This window comes from Spermophilus citellus (assembly GCF_964194105.1).
Source record: "Spermophilus citellus genome assembly, chromosome: 17".
Lineage (NCBI taxonomy): Eukaryota > Metazoa > Chordata > Mammalia > Rodentia > Sciuridae > Spermophilus > Spermophilus citellus.
In genome coordinates, this window is record NC_138199.1 from 25,594,498 (window position 1) to 25,611,459 (window position 16,962).

Genomic DNA, 16,962 nt, shown 5'->3' on the forward strand with positions numbered 1-16,962 from the left:
CCTAAGGTCCTGATGCACACGCATTCATTTTCTGACCCCTGCTCAGAAAATGCAGACTGAGGGCTGTCATCTTGCGTATTGGAGAGCTCACCCTCAGATTCCTAATCCCAGAAGTTTCCCAGCTCCAGCAAGAGCCCCCTTAACAAGTCTCATTGCCAGATGAGATTCTCAAAAGGGCAACAGAGGTATGCTTGTTCATTTGTTAAAATAGAGAACAACTAATGCCAGAATGTGTTAAAGAGGGTGCAAGTATGTGGTTTAGAAATGGTGTCTGGTTTGTTTGTTCAAATTATATCTGTTGTGATTTTTTTTTTTTTTTTTAATGCTGGGGATCAAACCCAGGCCCTTGCACATGCAAGGCAAGCATTCTACCAAATGAGCTATATTCCCAGCCCTGACCAAGTGGTATATGCAATAGATTTATCAACACCTACCGTATTAACACAAAGTAGATTCTATAGAAAGCTGATAGATACATAGCCCACAACTCTGTCCCACAGCCTAAGAATGCTAATTTTTTGTTTTGTTTTGTACTGGGGATTCAACCCAGGGGCACTTTACCACTAAAATGCATCCCCAGCCCTTTTTAAAAAAATTTTTTTGAGACAGGGTCTCGCTAAGTTGCTTAGGGTCTTGCTAAGTTACTGAGGCTGGCCTTAAACTTGCTATCCTCCTGCCTGAACCTCTCAAATTGCTGAAATTATAAAGGTGCATCAACATGCCCAGAAGTAACTCTCCCCCCAACCCCACTGCCCTGTGGTACTGGAAATTGAACCCAGGGCCTCACACATGCTAGGTAAATGCTCTACCACTGAGCTACATCCCCCCACCATTCCAAATACCAATTTCTATATCAATAAAATGTCTACATCAGTGGAATGGAAACAGTATCATGCTTCTAGGCTTTAGATTTGGTATAGTCGTATTTTCATAATAATATGAAATCTAAACTTTTTTTCTAATGATAAAAATTTGCTTTTCTATTGAAAAAGAACATACATCAAACATAGTCACCATGGTGTACTAGAAGGAAATGGATAACTTTTTCTTTTTCCCAAGGGAAGAACTTTCCATACCTGGCTAAACAGAATGTATTAAAGATCTGGAATAGAGCCATTGCTTATGTGACTACAAGGTCTAACAGGGGCATTTGGAAGATGTTTGGAGGAATGTGACACAATGACTACTATCTTAATGAATCATAGATGTATTTAAAATATGAGTGGCATTTTTAATAATGAATTCAGAAGTTTTTTAATTTATTAAAACTAATGATAAAATTGTACTATAAATAGGATAAATTTTTGTTATTAAAAACCTTAGTTCTTATACACACACCATCATGTTTTTAGGGAAGGAGAGCTGCAGACAAGGAAATCAGACCTTTGGATTACAAGCAGAGAAGTAAGGCAAATGCAGGTATCTTGTTCATGAAGGATCATTCAGGCCAGACCCACATTCCAAATGTACCTGCAGATGCTCACATACCTCCAGGATTTCCAGGTAAAGAATATCTGGCCAGTACCTTATCTCTTTCATCTTCAAATGTACTCTAGCCTGAGCTTGTTGGTTTTACACAATTTTATGTTATTCAGCTACCAGTGTTTCTCCATTCAGTTCAGATAGGGCTGATAACATTTTTTTTTAAACATTTTTTTTTTTAAAGAGAGAGAGAGAGAGAGAGAACCTTTTAATCTTTATTTTTCAGTTTTCGGCGGGCACAACATCTTTGTATGTGGTGCTGAGGATCGAACCCGGGCCGCACGCATGCCAGGCGAGCGCGCTACCACTTGAGCCACATCCCCAGCCCGGGCTGATAACATTTTGAAAGTCACCTTTCATTCACTTTGACTGCTTTCCCACCTTATTTATTTCCTGTATTTACTGAGTGTCTCCCATGTGCCAAGCACTATGCTAGACCCTGGGGAGAACAGAGACTGACTCAGAGAGACACACAGAGCCTCCCTCCCACCTCCCCATTCCACCCCCACTTCCCTGCTGAAGCTCATAGCCTAGGAGAACTTAAGACAGAGGTATAGGTAAGTGTCATAAGGGACCTTGATATATGAGGATCTGTGGTAGGGATCAACATTCAGGGCGGAAAGTACACCATGAGCAAAGACCCTGAAGTAGGAAAGTCCTGGAACAATACAGAGGAGAAGTCCCTCTTGGCAGGTGTGTAGATATGGGATACAAGATAAAATGAGACCTCTTCAGTGGGGTTCCTCTGCAAAGACTTTAGCCGCTTGCCTAGGGATTCCAGGCTTCTCAGCCTGCCTAAGGAATGCAATGGCAAGGCGAGAGCCAGGTTGTTAGAGAATGCATGCATGATGTTGTGGCTGAAGAGATCAGAAGCAAGCCTCAGCCTCCTTCTTACTGCAGCCCCTGGTGGCAGATCTGTTCCTTCAGCCCTCTGTGTGGAGGTGGGACTGAGCACCTAGCATTCTGCCTCATATTTGGAACCAGCTCTCAGAAGGGGCTGACACTCCACATCTGTCCAGGCCATCAAAGTCCTCTGGAGTTGGATTCCCCTGAGGACCAGCATGCTGGTTCATAGGCAGCAAGTATTGTCAACTACCTACCATGCTCCAGAGACATTGCTAGGTGCCCGGGTACAATACTGAAAGAGATAAAAATCAAAAGGGCAGACAATAAATATGAAATGTTAAATGATAAAATGTTAGCATCTAATTTAAGAGCAGAGTCAGAAGAATGGGGAGGTGTGGGAGGGTAACTGCCCATTCCATAGGGAGCAGGCAGGCTTCCTTGAGAAGAGGACATCTTAAAAATGTGCTCAGCAATAGTTTTTTAAAGTTCCAGCATTACTCTAGAACAGGACAGCACAATGATTTACTTGGCATGTATAGAATGTGGCAAAATCTGAAAGTTGGCATTTTACAACACAGATGCTGAAAATTCAGAAGTGTCACCTCAGGAGCCAATAGAGGAAAAGGCAGTTACTCCCAACCCTGAGCAGGTGTTCGCTGAGTGTTCCCAGAAGAGGATTTTGGGATTACTAGCAGCCATGTTACCTCCCCTAAAGTCGGTAAGAGACAGGCAGCATTTCTTTGTAAAGGGGGTAATGTCACACTCAGAAAAAAAAAAAGATGTTATACTAGATGCTGAAGCTGAAGCAGATTGTTAATAATAGTCATCTGTGTATCCCTGAGGGAGGAATTTTCAATTAAAATTATTTTCTTCATTGAGCCCCCACTACATTTTGTATGTATGTATGTATGTATGTATGTTTATACATGTGTGTGTGTGTGTGTGTGTGTGTGTGTGTGTGTAGTATATATTACAATTTACTGGCTTTATTATAATCATTTTTCTATTATTTTATTTTGAAAAATTTTAAGCTAAGAAAAATTTGAAAGAATGAATGAAAATCTATACAGATTTACTAGTTGTGAATTTATCTCTGCATATTTACATATTGCTTATATTTTTTTCCAAGTTTTGAAAATAACTTGAAATGATCACTGACACTTCAGCATGTGTCTCCTAAAAAGACAATCTCCTATATAACTACAGTGTCATCATCATATTTTAAAATTTTAACATTGATAGAGTAGTTTTATCTTATATAGAGGCTATATACAGATTTTTCTAAAATATTCCTTCAAGCATTTTTTTTTTAAATCAGAATCCACAGAAGAATTGCATTGCATTTACATGGCATACTTATTAGTCTCTTTTAACCGATTTTTCTCTCCTTTTTGTTTGTTTTGGTAACTTAATCCAAAGAGTCTAGACAGTTCATTATTTTTTATAATTTTCTGGACTCTGCATATTTTTATTTTTTTAAAAAAATTGTAGTTGTAGATGGATAGCATGCATTTATTTTATTTGTTTATTTTTTTATGCAGTGCTAAGGATGGAACCCAGTGCCTCGATGTGCTAGGCAAGCATTCTGCCACTAAGCTACAGCCCCAGCCCCATAATGAAGTTCTTTTTGAACTTCAGAATAATTTTTTACCAAGGATTTGGCTAGCATTTTCATTGAATTTACATATTAATTTAGAAATTACCGACATCTTTATAAGAGTCTCCTTTTTTTGGTGGGAGGGGGGTTGAACAGAGAGGAATTGGACAGAACATTGATGAAACAGAATTTCTCAAGTCTGCAGAGTTTTGGGGAAAGGAGGTGTCCCCAGTACCAAAGATTTGGTCCTCAGGTCTTTTGATCCAAGGGCCTTATTTAGTGTTTGCTGGGAGATGCTCAGACTTAGCAATAATTTTTGCTTGAGAGTTGAAAATGATTAACGAATCAGTCTCAGTTCACAGGGGCATGTGTCTGACATGAAAAGCAATGTGTTCCTCTTGGTATATAAATGTACAGGGATAAAGAATGAGTCATAAATTCATACCAATCCCTGCAATTATCATCATAAACCACAGGTTCATTCTAGTTTTTTCCTTTTTTGTCTTTATAACTCCTGTCTTTAACAGTGAGATCCGAGATCCCATTATCATTTATATGATTACTTATTTGATCAACCTCCCAGCTGCCATTCTTCTTCTTTCAGAGGTGTCCTTGTCTCCCTCTAGACTCTTGACACTCTGCCCTGTGCCTCCACTGGTGAATACTTCCTTTCCATGCCTGGGGCTGTCCTGATGTCAGGGTACCTCCTTGCATTGAGGCCACCCTCACCCACAGCAGGCTGTTACTCAGCACAACATTCTCCTTAGGCTGCATGAAAATGCATGCCAGGCTAAACTTCCCACATGGACGCCCTCACCCCTCCACATGTGCTCAGACACTCACTTCAGCCTGCACTGCCACACTGATGCCCCCATTCAGAGCTCAACTCTTGACTCTTGAGCATGATTCCTGGGAATGCCTTCCTCAACCCATCTGTACTCTGCTGTTCCTGATATGGAAACTCTTTGCCCCATGCTTGGGCTCTGACTGTAGCCCACACCAGCCCAGTCCTTACCTAGATGCTTTCTTCATTCTTGGACACCAGCACCCCCACAGGCTGCCCCTTCAAGGGCATGCCTTCTTGAGAATCATTTTTTATTTTTGAGAACATTTTTTGTTGTTGTTCTTCGGTGCTTTGTTTTCATATTATACACATAGTGCCCTCTTGAATCACCCTGTAGATAACAACTCACAACGTGCTCCCTCTTGGTATATAAACCTAGAGAGAGAGAGAATGAATCATAAATTCATTCCAATCCCTGTAATTATCATTGTAAACCACAGGCTCTTTATCTAAATGGTATTTATAATGAAGAATTGAAAACAAAGTAAGTTAATGGGCAGTATTTATTTATTTATTATTTTTTTTAAAAGAGAGAGAGAGAGAATTTTAATATTTATTTTTTAGTTTTCGGCAGACACAACATCTTTGTTTGTATGTGGTGCTGAGGATCAAACCCGGGCCACACGCATGCCAGGCGAGTGCACTACCCCTTGAGCCACATCCCCAGCCCCAAATGGGCAGTATTTAAAGAAAGAAAAATAACTTTAAAATTGATAATTTGTTTTACATGTGTTACATGTTAATGTACTTAGAAAAAGGTTGAAAGGCTATTCATTAATCCGTTAATAGCTGTTATCTCTTGGACATTGGTGAAGAGGCAGATTAAGGAAAACATTAATTTTTGTGTATTTCTGAGTTATTTAATTATTTTACAATGGACATATCAGGAGGGGAAAACAACCAAACATTTAAGTTTACTTTTTAGGGTAAAGGAATTGGAAAGTAGGACCATAAGATGATACTCAAGAATATTTATTTTACAATTGATCATATACGTGCCATTTATGAAAGCTACTGCATAATTCTTTTGGCACTAGGCCAGTTGTAAATAATACTCAAAGGGGATGAAGAGTTTAGCTAGTCTGGTTGCGTGGATCCTCTACTGAAGAGCTCTCCCCTCTCTTGGCAGGGTCCCACAGTTCCCCTGATAGACCTGGAGCACGTCCTCCCACTCATGTTTCAGGTTGTCATCTCCAATGCAGGCCACCTGAATGAAACCTACCACCTCACCCTGGGTCTTCTTGGCCAGTTAATCGTCCGTCTTTTACCAGCAGAGGTAGATGCCGCAGTGATCAAGGTTCTCTCAGCCAAACACAACCTGTTTGCTGCAGGGGACAGTGCCATTGTGCCAGATGGCTGGAAGACCACCCACCTACTCTTTAGCCTGGGAGCTGTATGTCTAGACAGGTAACCTTGGTTCTCACTCACCCGCCACCCCCACACCACTCACTGTGGTGTCCATTTAGGTCAGAGGACTGACTGGTGATACATTTTAGGTGCTACAGTGCTGTTGTCTGAGAATTTCCTTTGGCCATAGAATTGGTTTAATGGAAATGCTGTCATTCCACATTAAACGGCTGAACCTCAGCACTGCCTGCTGATTTAACACTCTGTTGATTCATATTCTGGTGTATTTTTTCCTGAGAGCATTAAATGTAGGTCTTGGGGTTAAAAATCTATTTCCTATGAAAGGAACATAACCACAATACCAAATTTGGAAAACAGAAATGAAGAAAAAAAGTCAGCCTAATTTGCACCATATTAATACATCAGCTATTTTAGTGTATTTACTCCTGAGCCATTTTTCTGTGTATAAATGTGAGTATGCATGTGTGCATATGCACAGGTGACTTTTTATAGAGATTTTTGAAACCATGCTTGTAGGCTACCAACCAGCATCATTCTGGTAGTTTTAAAACTAATTAATGAGTAGCCCTTTGCCTCTGGGACTGCCTTGGAGTATAGTGAGCTATAACTGGTTGAGTTTGGAGCCTTGTGCTCTGCCACCTAATGGAGCTCTTGCCTTCCAGCCGGGTGGGCCTAGACTGGGCATGCTCCATGGCCGAGATCCTGCGGTCACTCAACAGTGCCCCTCTGTGGCGAGACGTCATTGCCACCTTCACAGACCACTGCATCAAGCAGCTGCCTTTCCAGCTGAAGCACACCAACATCTTCACCCTGCTGGTGCTGGTTGGCTTCCCTCAGGTACAGCAATCAAAGGTCTGCTCACCCCCTCCAGTCCTTATCATGCTTATCAAAGACTCTGTGACATATATACATACTGGTATATTTTTCAAGATTATGGGGTGGGGTGGTTTGTTCAACTTGCTTTTTTTCTTTGTGTGTGTGTGTGTGTGTGTGTGTGTGTGTGTGTGTGTGTTCTGGTGGTGCCAGGGATTGAACCCAGGGCCTCACACTTTCAGCTTGCATTTTTAAGTTTAACTATTTGATTCATTGTACTAACTGGTAATTGGCTTTGAGTAATGAATAACTGTAATGTATTAAATTACAAAGAATATCAAAAATTGTCTTTCCCTCTGGCATTTATCTTGATCTCATTTCTAATCTTCATGTCTCTCAACTGACTGAGACAAAGAGGGCTATAAAAATATGGCATGTCAGCAGGGGCAAATCAATTCTGTGCTAGGCGTGTGGGACATCCTTTGGACTTAGAGATAAAAAGAGCCGTATCCTTAAGTGCTTGTTGAAGTCTGAGGCACAAGAAAAAGACCTGAATTTGTCCGTGAATACTCTTTCCTGTCTCAGTGTGCTGTTGAGTTGCCTTTTCTGTCTCTCTCTCATGTTTTAGGTTCTTTGTGTGGGGACCCGCTGTGTTTATATGGATAATGCCAATGAGCCCCATAATGTGATCATCTTGAAGCACTTTACTGAGAAGAACAGGGCTGTGATTGTGGATGTCAAAACTCGGAAAAGGAAAACAGGTTTTCAACATATTTACTTTTTCTAAGAATGGAATAAATTGTCTAATCCTTGCATGCCCTAAAATCAATGAAGATATTATGGTTCTTTCCCCTGCATATGACTTCTTTAGAAAGCAAGTTCCCAAGCTACTTTTTCTTGATCTCTGAAATAATGTGATAGAACATAATTTTGAAGGCCCCTTTCCATGCTATAATTTTGTGTATATAGCTCTATCTTTTCAATTGGACAAATATTTAGGTTCTGAACATTTCATTTTACCATTTGCAGGTATCATTTGTTTTCTTATGGGTAATTTTAACATAAAGCCAGGTGACTGCACATTGAAGATTATGTTGGTATCAGTATGACTTTTCATTTTGTTTTACTTAAAATATTATAACTTAAGTTCTTTTGACTTAATTTTCAAACCCCAAACAGTATGGAGTATCTAACCATTATGTTTTCGGTTCAGCTTCTGAAGTAATCAGCTTTCTCCTCAGCTTTAGCACTAAGCAGTGCCAGTGTTGTTTCTGAGCTTTTTTAGAATATGTTTTAGTTGTAGTTGTTGATGGACCTTTATTTTATTTATTTATTTTTATGTGGTGCTGAGGATTGAACCCAGTTCCTTACACATCCTAGGTAAGCACTCTACCACTGAGCTACATTCCCAGTACAATCTGAGGGTTTTTTTCAAATATGAATGAATGTTCAGTAGTTCCCCAACCATTTGTTGAGCAAACTGTCCTTTCTCTATTGAGTTATCTTGGTACCTTTGTTAGAAATTAATTGGCTTATATGCATATATCTATTCATGGATTCTATTATGTTTCATTTTTCTCTATGTCTGTCTTTTACACCAGTACAACACTCTCTTGACTATTTTAGGTTTCTACTAAGACTTGAAATCTGATTCTTCAACTTTGTTCTTCTTTTGGAAGATTTTTGCCTTTCTACATAAATTTTAGAATCAGATTGTCATTTTGTATTAAAGAAATTGCTGGTAATTGACTGGCATTGCATAGAATCTATAGATCTACTTTGGGAAAATTGACGTCAAACTCTGAGTTTTTTTTGATTCATAAGCATGATATATATCTCTCCATTTATCTAGGGAATAAATTTAAACTCAGAAAATTTAGGTCTTAATTTTTGTCAGCCTGACATAGGGTATTAAACTGCCTTCTCTCATTCCTGAATTGGTAATTTGTATCTTTTCCTAGACAGACATTTATTATTTGATTTTTTTCAAAGGATTTTTTTTCCTCTTTTTTCCTTCCTTCCTCCCTTCTTTCCTTCTTCCTTCCTTCCTTCCTTTTCTTCCTTTCTTCCTTCCCTCCCTCCCTCCCTCCCTCCCTCTCTTTACCAGGAGCACTTAATAACTGAACCACATCCCCAATCCTTTTTACTTTTTTTTTTTGAGACAGGATCTCACTGAGTTGCTTAGAGCCTTGCTAAGTTGCTGAAGCTGACTTTGAGCACATGTTCTTCCTGTCTCAGCCTCCTAAGTCCCTGGGATTACAGGTGTGCACCACTGAGCCTGGCCCTCTTGTTTTCTGTTTTATTAATTTCTGCTCTGATCATTATTCATTTCTCTATTTATGCTTGTTGTGGGCTTAATTTCTTTTTTTGCTTTTTCTGGTTTCTTAAATTGGAAATCATCACTGATTAAAGAACTTTCTTCTTTGCCCTAGCATCTTACTGCTTTGAATTTCTCTCTATTTGTGGTTTTAACCATATCTCACAATTTTTGATATGTTATACTGTCATTTTCATTAAGGTCAGAATATTTTCTATTTTATAATTTCTTATTTGCTCTGTGGATTATTTTAAAGTTCTTTTTGTTACTGATTTCAAGTTTAATTCCTTTATAGTCAGAGAGCATACTGAGACTATTGCAGCTTAGTTTTGGGTTTAAAATTTGACTTTTTTGTGAAGGCTTCATGAGCACTTGAAGAAAATGAGTGTACTTTGTTGTTGGTGGAGTGTCTCACAGATGTTATTTAGATCAAGTCAATTAACAGTGTTATGAAAGTCTTCCATACCCTTTCTGATCTTCTACTTTTTCTAACAATTACTGAAAAAGACTGTTGAAGTGTATTGTTCATTCTTGTTTCATTATGAGGTGTTCCTTTTTATCCTTGATGATAGTTTTTTTGTCTGTTTTTTTAGTACAGAGAATGATCTCAGGGGCATGTGACCACTCAGCCCATCCCCAGCCCTATTTTATATTTTATTTAGAGACGAGATCTCACTGAGTTGCTTAGTGCCTCACTTTTGCTGAGGCTGGTTTTGAACTCACAATCCTCCTGCCTCAGCCTCCTGAGCCACTGGGATCACAGGCGTGGGCTACTGCTCCCAGCAATAATAGTTCTTGTTCCGAAATCTACATTAATATTTATGTAAGCTATCCTGCTTTTTTGAAAAAAAAAAAAAAAAAGCACTTGCATGACATGTCCTTTTACTTTAAACATGCATGATTTAACATTTAAAATCAATCTCTTGGCCCACCAGGCCCACTGCCTCCTTGGGGCTACAGCTCTTGGCATGCCCCACACTCTTTTAGCCCTCTGCCTGCCTCTCCTTCTCCTCCTCCCAGAGCCATAGAAGTGGAGCCACTGCCACAGTCACAGCCACAGGCACAATGGCATCTGAAGTTACAGTGAATGATGAAGTTATCAAAGTTTTTAATGATAGAAATTAAGGAAATCTAATACATAAGAGAAGATTAAAAAAAAAGCAGTTCTCTTCTGTTCAAACAATGACAAATGAAAAATAATTGTAGAGAAGCAAAGCAGATCTTGGTGAGTGACATTGGTAATACTGTGGAGGACCCCTGCACATCTTTTGTGAAGTTACCTCTGAATGACTACCAATGTGCTTTGTATGATGCCACGTACAAAATTATTCTAAAAAAGAAGATATAGTATTTATGTTCTGGGTTCCTAAAAGCGCACCCTTAAAAAATAGGATTACTTATGGTAGCTCTAAATATGCCATTAAAAGAAATGTACAGGTATTAAACACAAGTGGCAGGTAAATTACTTGGATGATATTAAGGACCAGTCAACACTTGAAGAGAAATTGGGAGGCAATATAGTAGTTTCACTTGAAGGAAGGCCATTTATCAAATGACTATCAAGTGCCATCTGGATCTTAAGGGGTCTTCATTTCTCCAGCTCAGTCTGTTGGAGAATGTCAGCATTTGGTGTTTTTTGTTTTTTGTTTTTTCCCTTTCCACTAGGCCCTTGCAACACAATGAGTGAAAGAGAGATTTGTTTAAGCAGCCTGCCAGTGATTGCCAGACTCTTTAATATGGTTACTTTTATGTAGAATCCACCCCCCAAAAATAAATAAATAAATAATATGAATTTCTTGTAGATAGTGCATAGTGAAGGGGTCTTCTTTTTTAATCCAATCTGATAATGCCTGCCTTTCTCTCCCTCTCTCCCCCTCTCTGTCTCTCCACCTATCCCACCCCCCAGTCCAAGGGATTAAACCCAAATATGCTTTACTACTTAGCTACATCTCCAGCCCTATTTATTTATTTTTTTGAAACAGGGTCTCAATTAGTTGCTGAAGCTAGCCTCACATTTGCAGTCTTCCCACTTCATCCTCTCTAGTAGTTGGGTTTACAGGTGTGTGTGCCACCACATCTGGCTGATCCCTATCTTTCGATTGAATTGTTTAAACTTTACATTTAATGAAGTTACAGGTTGGTTGAGTTTAAATCTACTATCTTCTTACTTATCTTCTATTTGTCCCATCTATTCTTGGTTCCCTTTTTTCCTTCTGCCACCTTTTGGAGTTTTTATTTTTTATTTTTTGGTACTGGGTATTGAACCCAGGGGCACATTACCACTGAGCTACATCTCCAACCCTTTTTATTTTTTGAGACACAGCCTTGTTAAATTGCTTAGGGCTTTGCTAAGTTCCTGAAGCTAGTCTTGAACTTGTGATCCTCCTGCCTCATCCTCCCGAGAGACTGAGATTACAGGCATGGGCCATCAGTCCCCGCTTGCTTTATTCTTTTTTAATGATTCCATTTTATCTTCACTATTGGCTTTTTAACTCTGTTTCTTTATCTTCTTTTCAATTTTTCTTTTTTCGGTGCATACTACATAAGCACCCTACCCTTGAGCTACAGCCCTATCTCTAGCCCTACTTCTTTCTTTCTTTCTCTTTTATTTTTAGTGGTTTCGATTGTTCTAAGGTTTATATTGTACAATTTAAACTCATCCATAGTCTACCTTCAAATATTATAACATTTCCCAATAAAGTAAAAATATTATAACATTTATTTCCATTTCTTGCACTCATTCTTTGTGTTATTGTTGCCACACATTTTATTCTACGTGATATAAATGTCACATTTTTTTCCTTTAAAACATTAGAAACTTTAAAAAAAAAAATAGGTGGATGCAGTGGTGCATGCCTGTAATCCTAGTAGTTCAGGAAGATCATAAGTCCAAAGCCAGCCTCGCAACTTAGTGAGGCCCTAAGCAATTTATCAAGACTCTGTCTCAAAATTTTAAAAAGGGACTGGGATGTGGCTCAATAGTTAAGTACCCCTGGGTTCAATCCCTGGTACCAAAAAATGCATATAATTTATATCTTATGTTTAGTTACATATTTACTATTTCTAGTGTTCTTCATTCCTTTATATAGATTCCATTTTTCATGTAGTATCATTTTTCTTTGGCCTGAGAAATTTCACATAGCGTTTCTTAAAGTGGAGATTTGCTGCTACAGAATCTCTTAGTTTGTCTAGAGATGTTCATTTTTACCTTATCTTTGAAAGATTTTTTCTGGGTAAAAATTTCTCATCTGAGAGTTTTCTTTGAATACTTTAAAGAGGATTTGCTCATTGTCTTCTAACAAGCATAGATTTTTGGCATGAAGTCTTCTGTCATTCTTTTTTTTCCTCCACAGTTTTTTCTTAGTGCATATAGTTGCACATATGATGGGATCTGTTACATATTCATGCATAAAATGTAACGATATAATTTGGTCTGTGTTACTCCTCAGCATACCCCCTCCCTTCCTTCAAATGTTTCTTTCTTGTCTTCTCCCAGGACATCTTCACTCTATGTGGTGAGAAGACAGAATAGTTCCAGCTTTGTTTGAACTTCAGAAATTGTTATACTTACTGCTTTTTGGTATTTATTTCTCTTGCCCTAGATAGTTTCCTTTCACATATATGCAGGTCAGTATTAGCCTAAGACTTATAAGGAACCTTGAATCTCTAAAGCTTTCTCCTACCCACCTCTCCCTCTCTCTGTATATTTCTTTTGTTGATATTCTGCCCCATAAATTCTAGCTGTCTTGACTTCCCTAAACTTCAGTCTCCATCTCCTCAGTTCCTTGAGATTTCTCCACTCTTCTGGGACATCTGCTTCCTGCCCTACAGCCTTGAAATTGTCTCCAGATTTCTGATGCACTGAGGAGCTAATCTAGTTTACATCCTTTTTCTCAGGGATCTTAATCCTGCACTACCTATTGCCCAATGTTTGAAAAACATTGTTTCATATGTTTTCCTCATTGTTCTAGCTGCCTAAGTGGAAGAGTGAATCAATTATCTTACTCCACCATCTTGTTTGGAAGTGACAGTCTCACGTACTGTTTTTTGAAGATGACCCACTTGGCATTGTAAATTATCCCTCTTATTTGCTCAGTAGATGGGTGACCCAGTACCATTTTTGTGCTCACCTTCAAGCTGGCCTTAAATATAGTGACTACAATTGAGCCCAGGAGATTGTTTCTGCATTTCTTCTTTTAATAAGGCATATTACTCTGGAAGAGATTTGGCTACAGGAAGCATTAACTATACTTGTTCTGCCTTTCTCTTCCTGTCCGCTCTCTCTCTCCAGTGAAAGACTACCAGCTGGTCCAGAAGGGAGGAGGACAAGAATGCAGTCACTCTCAAGCCCAACTGAGCCAATATTCCCAGCACTTTGCCTTTATCGCCAGTCACCTTCTGCAAACCAACATGGATAGCTATTGTTCTGAGGCTGTAGAAGCAACTTGGATCCTATCCCTGGCCCTCAAAGGTTTATACAAAACACTAAAGGTAATGGTGAGCCTCTTCCATTTCATAATAATTCTGGCTGTGATTTGACATCTGCAGGAGATTAACAAGGGAGAAATTCCATCTGATTTCAGTGAATGGTTAATCTTAGGATCTTGATTATTTTTAGAAATGGTTGGGGCCTTACACAAAGATAAATAAAATTTTCCCAATAGATTGGTATTCTATGTTTTTTTGTACTGTTTCATGAACTAGGGTATTATGACTTCATGAGGACATGACCTTGGCAAGTGAGAACAAAGACTTCCGAAAGGCAGCTCCTCTGGTTCATTGTAGGAGCTGGGAGGAAAAATAAAGGGTGTTAGCATCCCATTGGATCTTTAAGCAACAGGTTTGGTCATTGGGGTAGAAGGAAGTAGACAAGTTAATGAGCTGGGTGATATTTGGTAAACTGCTGACTAGTGTGGTCTTCTTGCCCTGGGGGGTGCTGGTGGAGAAGAGGATCTTTCAAGGATGCATTTCAGCTCACTTGGAGTTTGTAGTCCCTTGACTCTGAAGGGTATTCAGTGGTAGAACTGGTGGCAAGGTCACAGAAAGGACTCAGAAACCACAGGAGACTGGACTTACCGCCCTGGGCCAGCCTTAATTTAAGGGTTTGTATTGTCAGGTTTTTTGGTTTTTGTGTTTTGGTTTTATTGTTGTTGTTGTTTTGTTTTGGGGGTTTTTTTGTTTGTTTGTTTTTTATATTTATTTTTAGTTGTAGTTGGACACAATACCTTTATTTTTTATTGATTTATTTTTAATGGGGTGCTGGGGATCTAACCCAGGGCCTCGCACATGTGAAGCGAGTGCTCTACCGCTGAGCCACAACCCCAGCCCCTGTGTTTTTTTGGGGTTTTTTTATTCATGGCATTAATCACAATGTCTGATTGATTTCTTTGTTTACATTGTAGTAGGAACAGGAAAATAAACTCCTTGGGGGAAGAAATCTTTGAATCCTTCACTTATTAAATATTTGTTGAGCTTAGTTGCCAAACAGAACTAAGTAGGTAGTAGTGAATGAAAAAGGTCCCTGCACTCTCAGATCTTCCACTTTAACCATCCAGAGGCTATAAGGAGCCTGCAAAGAAGACTGCCTTGGGCAGAAAAAGCCTTCTGAAGAGATAAAATTTGAGGTAATTGGTTAGAAGTCAGCCTTGGAAAACAGAGCAGGAAGAGTAGCAAGCTCCAGACCTTACAGAGGAAGAGGCATGATTGATTGTCACAGAGCTGAAATACAACCTCTGGGGCTTTGGAGGATGAGGCCAGAGAATCAGACAGGAAGCCTTGTCGAACCTTGTCAACCATGATGAGGGGCTTGGGTTTTAGCCTCCACGGCATTGGGAAACTCTGGGAAGGTAAAGCTGAGGGATATTACATATAGTTAAGTTTCAAAAATGTTTGTTGAATTAATGAATTAAAGAGTGAATGAGCAGACAGAGGGTTATGGTTAAGGTTCTTTCTACTGACTCTAGAATGTTCCCTGGAAGGTGAGTCTAGGCCACCAGAGTTGAGATTAGTCTCTAAGAAAAGCTTGCATCTTTCCAATTGACCTTTATCTTCTTTACTCTAAAGTGGCTGTAAATCATTCTTTTTCTCTTTGGCAGGCTCATGGTTTTGAAGAAACCCATGCAACCTTTCTTCAGACTGATCTGCTGAAGCTGTTGGTGAAAAAGTGTAGCAAAGGAACCGGTTTCAGTAAAACATGGCTCCTCCGGGACCTGGAAGTAAGGGACAAAGATGGCTCCTGCTACTCCTGCCCGTACTCCTGCCCGTACTCCTGCCCGGTGCAAGTCTACAGGCCTAAAAGCTAGAAGCGAAAGCTTGTTCTGGCTGCTTCTGCCCTGTGCACTATAGTTCTTTACAGTTTTTAAAACTCTGCCTTGTTTCTGTCTTCCCTTTTGGAATTAGGAATTATGACACCTGTCCTCCCCTGTCAGGGAAAATGAATTTGATGTTTGTTCAAAGAACATTGAGAAGTATATTATGGAAGCACATAATTGACCATTATATCATGTAATAAAGTGTGCCCTTGAATTATTATTTCCCTTTTAAAAAAGTTCCTTGAGCTAATCAGTTTCTAAATTTGTTCTCACTTATGTTTATTTTATGAGGGATTTCAGTTTATAATTTAATTTTATTGCTATTTCCCTGAGGCCTTAGATTTTTCTTAGTGGAGTTACTGTGGTTCCCTGAGGACTTTCTGTGCCAAGTATGCACTCCAGGTGCAGGCACAGCTGCTGCTGCAGCAGGAGTAGTACACCTGCCACCCTTGGTGGCACAGAGATCTGAACTGGAAAAAGTTATTCTGAGTACCAGATGAGGCTGGCTTAGGGTTAAGAAAATATGCTAAAATATGAGGGAGCATTTTTTTTTTCCAATTTAAAAATGGGAAAGAGGGCTGGGGTTGTAGCTCAGTCGTGGAGTGCTCGCATAGTGTGTATGGGGCCCTGGGTTCAATCTTCAGCACCACATATAAATAAAATAAAGGTATTTTGTCCATCTACAACTTAAAAATATACATTTAAAAATGGGAAAGTTTTACCATTTATTTTATTTGTTTATTTATTTGTTCTTTTTAGTTGACATGACAGTAGAATGTGCTTTGACATATCATACCTGGAGTATAACTTCCCATTCTTATGGTTGTACATGATGTGGAGTTATACTGGTTTTGTATTCTTATATGAACATAGGAAAGTTATGTCTGATTTATTCTACTGTCTTTCCCATTCTCATCCTCCCACGTTCCCCCATATGAGAAAGCATTTGAACTCTGAATCTTAGAGAATGTTTTAGAGTATTTTTGTTACTTAAACAATAGAACCATACTGCAGAAAATTTCAAAAATATAAAGGGAAGAAAAACTCCAGATTTCACTTTCAAACACAGCTACCATTAGCATTTTGTATATTTCCTTCTAATTCTTTTTCTACATATCTGTAGTAGAAATGTAAATTTATATTGCACAATTCATATACTATTCAAATAAATTGAGGTCATATGACAGGCATTTTTCTATGCAATTTTCATAGCTACAATTTTGGGCTTGACTTTGACATACTGGGGATTGAACCCAGGGCCTCATACATGCTAGGCAAGTTCTTTACCTCTGAGCTACATTCCCAGCCCTATAATCACTGTTTTTGATGGCTATATATGATACAGGAAGGTGCTTTGCAGTTTTTGGTTTGGTTTGTTTTGTTT

The 16,962-nt window shown here is 39.0% G+C and overlaps 1 protein-coding gene and 1 pseudogene across 5 annotated transcripts in view; both read left to right on the forward strand.

Moving 5' to 3' along the window:
- The window catches only part of ZZEF1 (zinc finger ZZ-type and EF-hand domain containing 1), a 152,737-nt gene that overhangs the window by 81,472 nt on the left and 54,303 nt on the right, over positions 1-16,962 (forward strand). For all 4 annotated transcript variants that reach the window (XM_081270831.1, XM_081270830.1, XM_081270833.1 and 1 more), the window contains 7 exons: positions 1,353-1,503; positions 2,907-3,046; positions 5,899-6,176; positions 6,800-6,974; positions 7,579-7,711; positions 13,559-13,758; positions 15,363-15,482. In XM_081270831.1, coding sequence (XP_081126957.1) covers positions 1,353-1,503; positions 2,907-3,046; positions 5,899-6,176; positions 6,800-6,974; positions 7,579-7,711; positions 13,559-13,758; positions 15,363-15,482 — 1,197 coding nt within the window. The remainder of the gene's footprint in view (positions 1-1,352; positions 1,504-2,906; positions 3,047-5,898; positions 6,177-6,799; positions 6,975-7,578; positions 7,712-13,558; positions 13,759-15,362; positions 15,483-16,962) is intronic.
- LOC308635939 (cofilin-2-like) lies at positions 10,149-13,545 on the forward strand (annotated as a pseudogene). The gene has a single exon. The product of its transcript is annotated as a cofilin-2-like (transcript).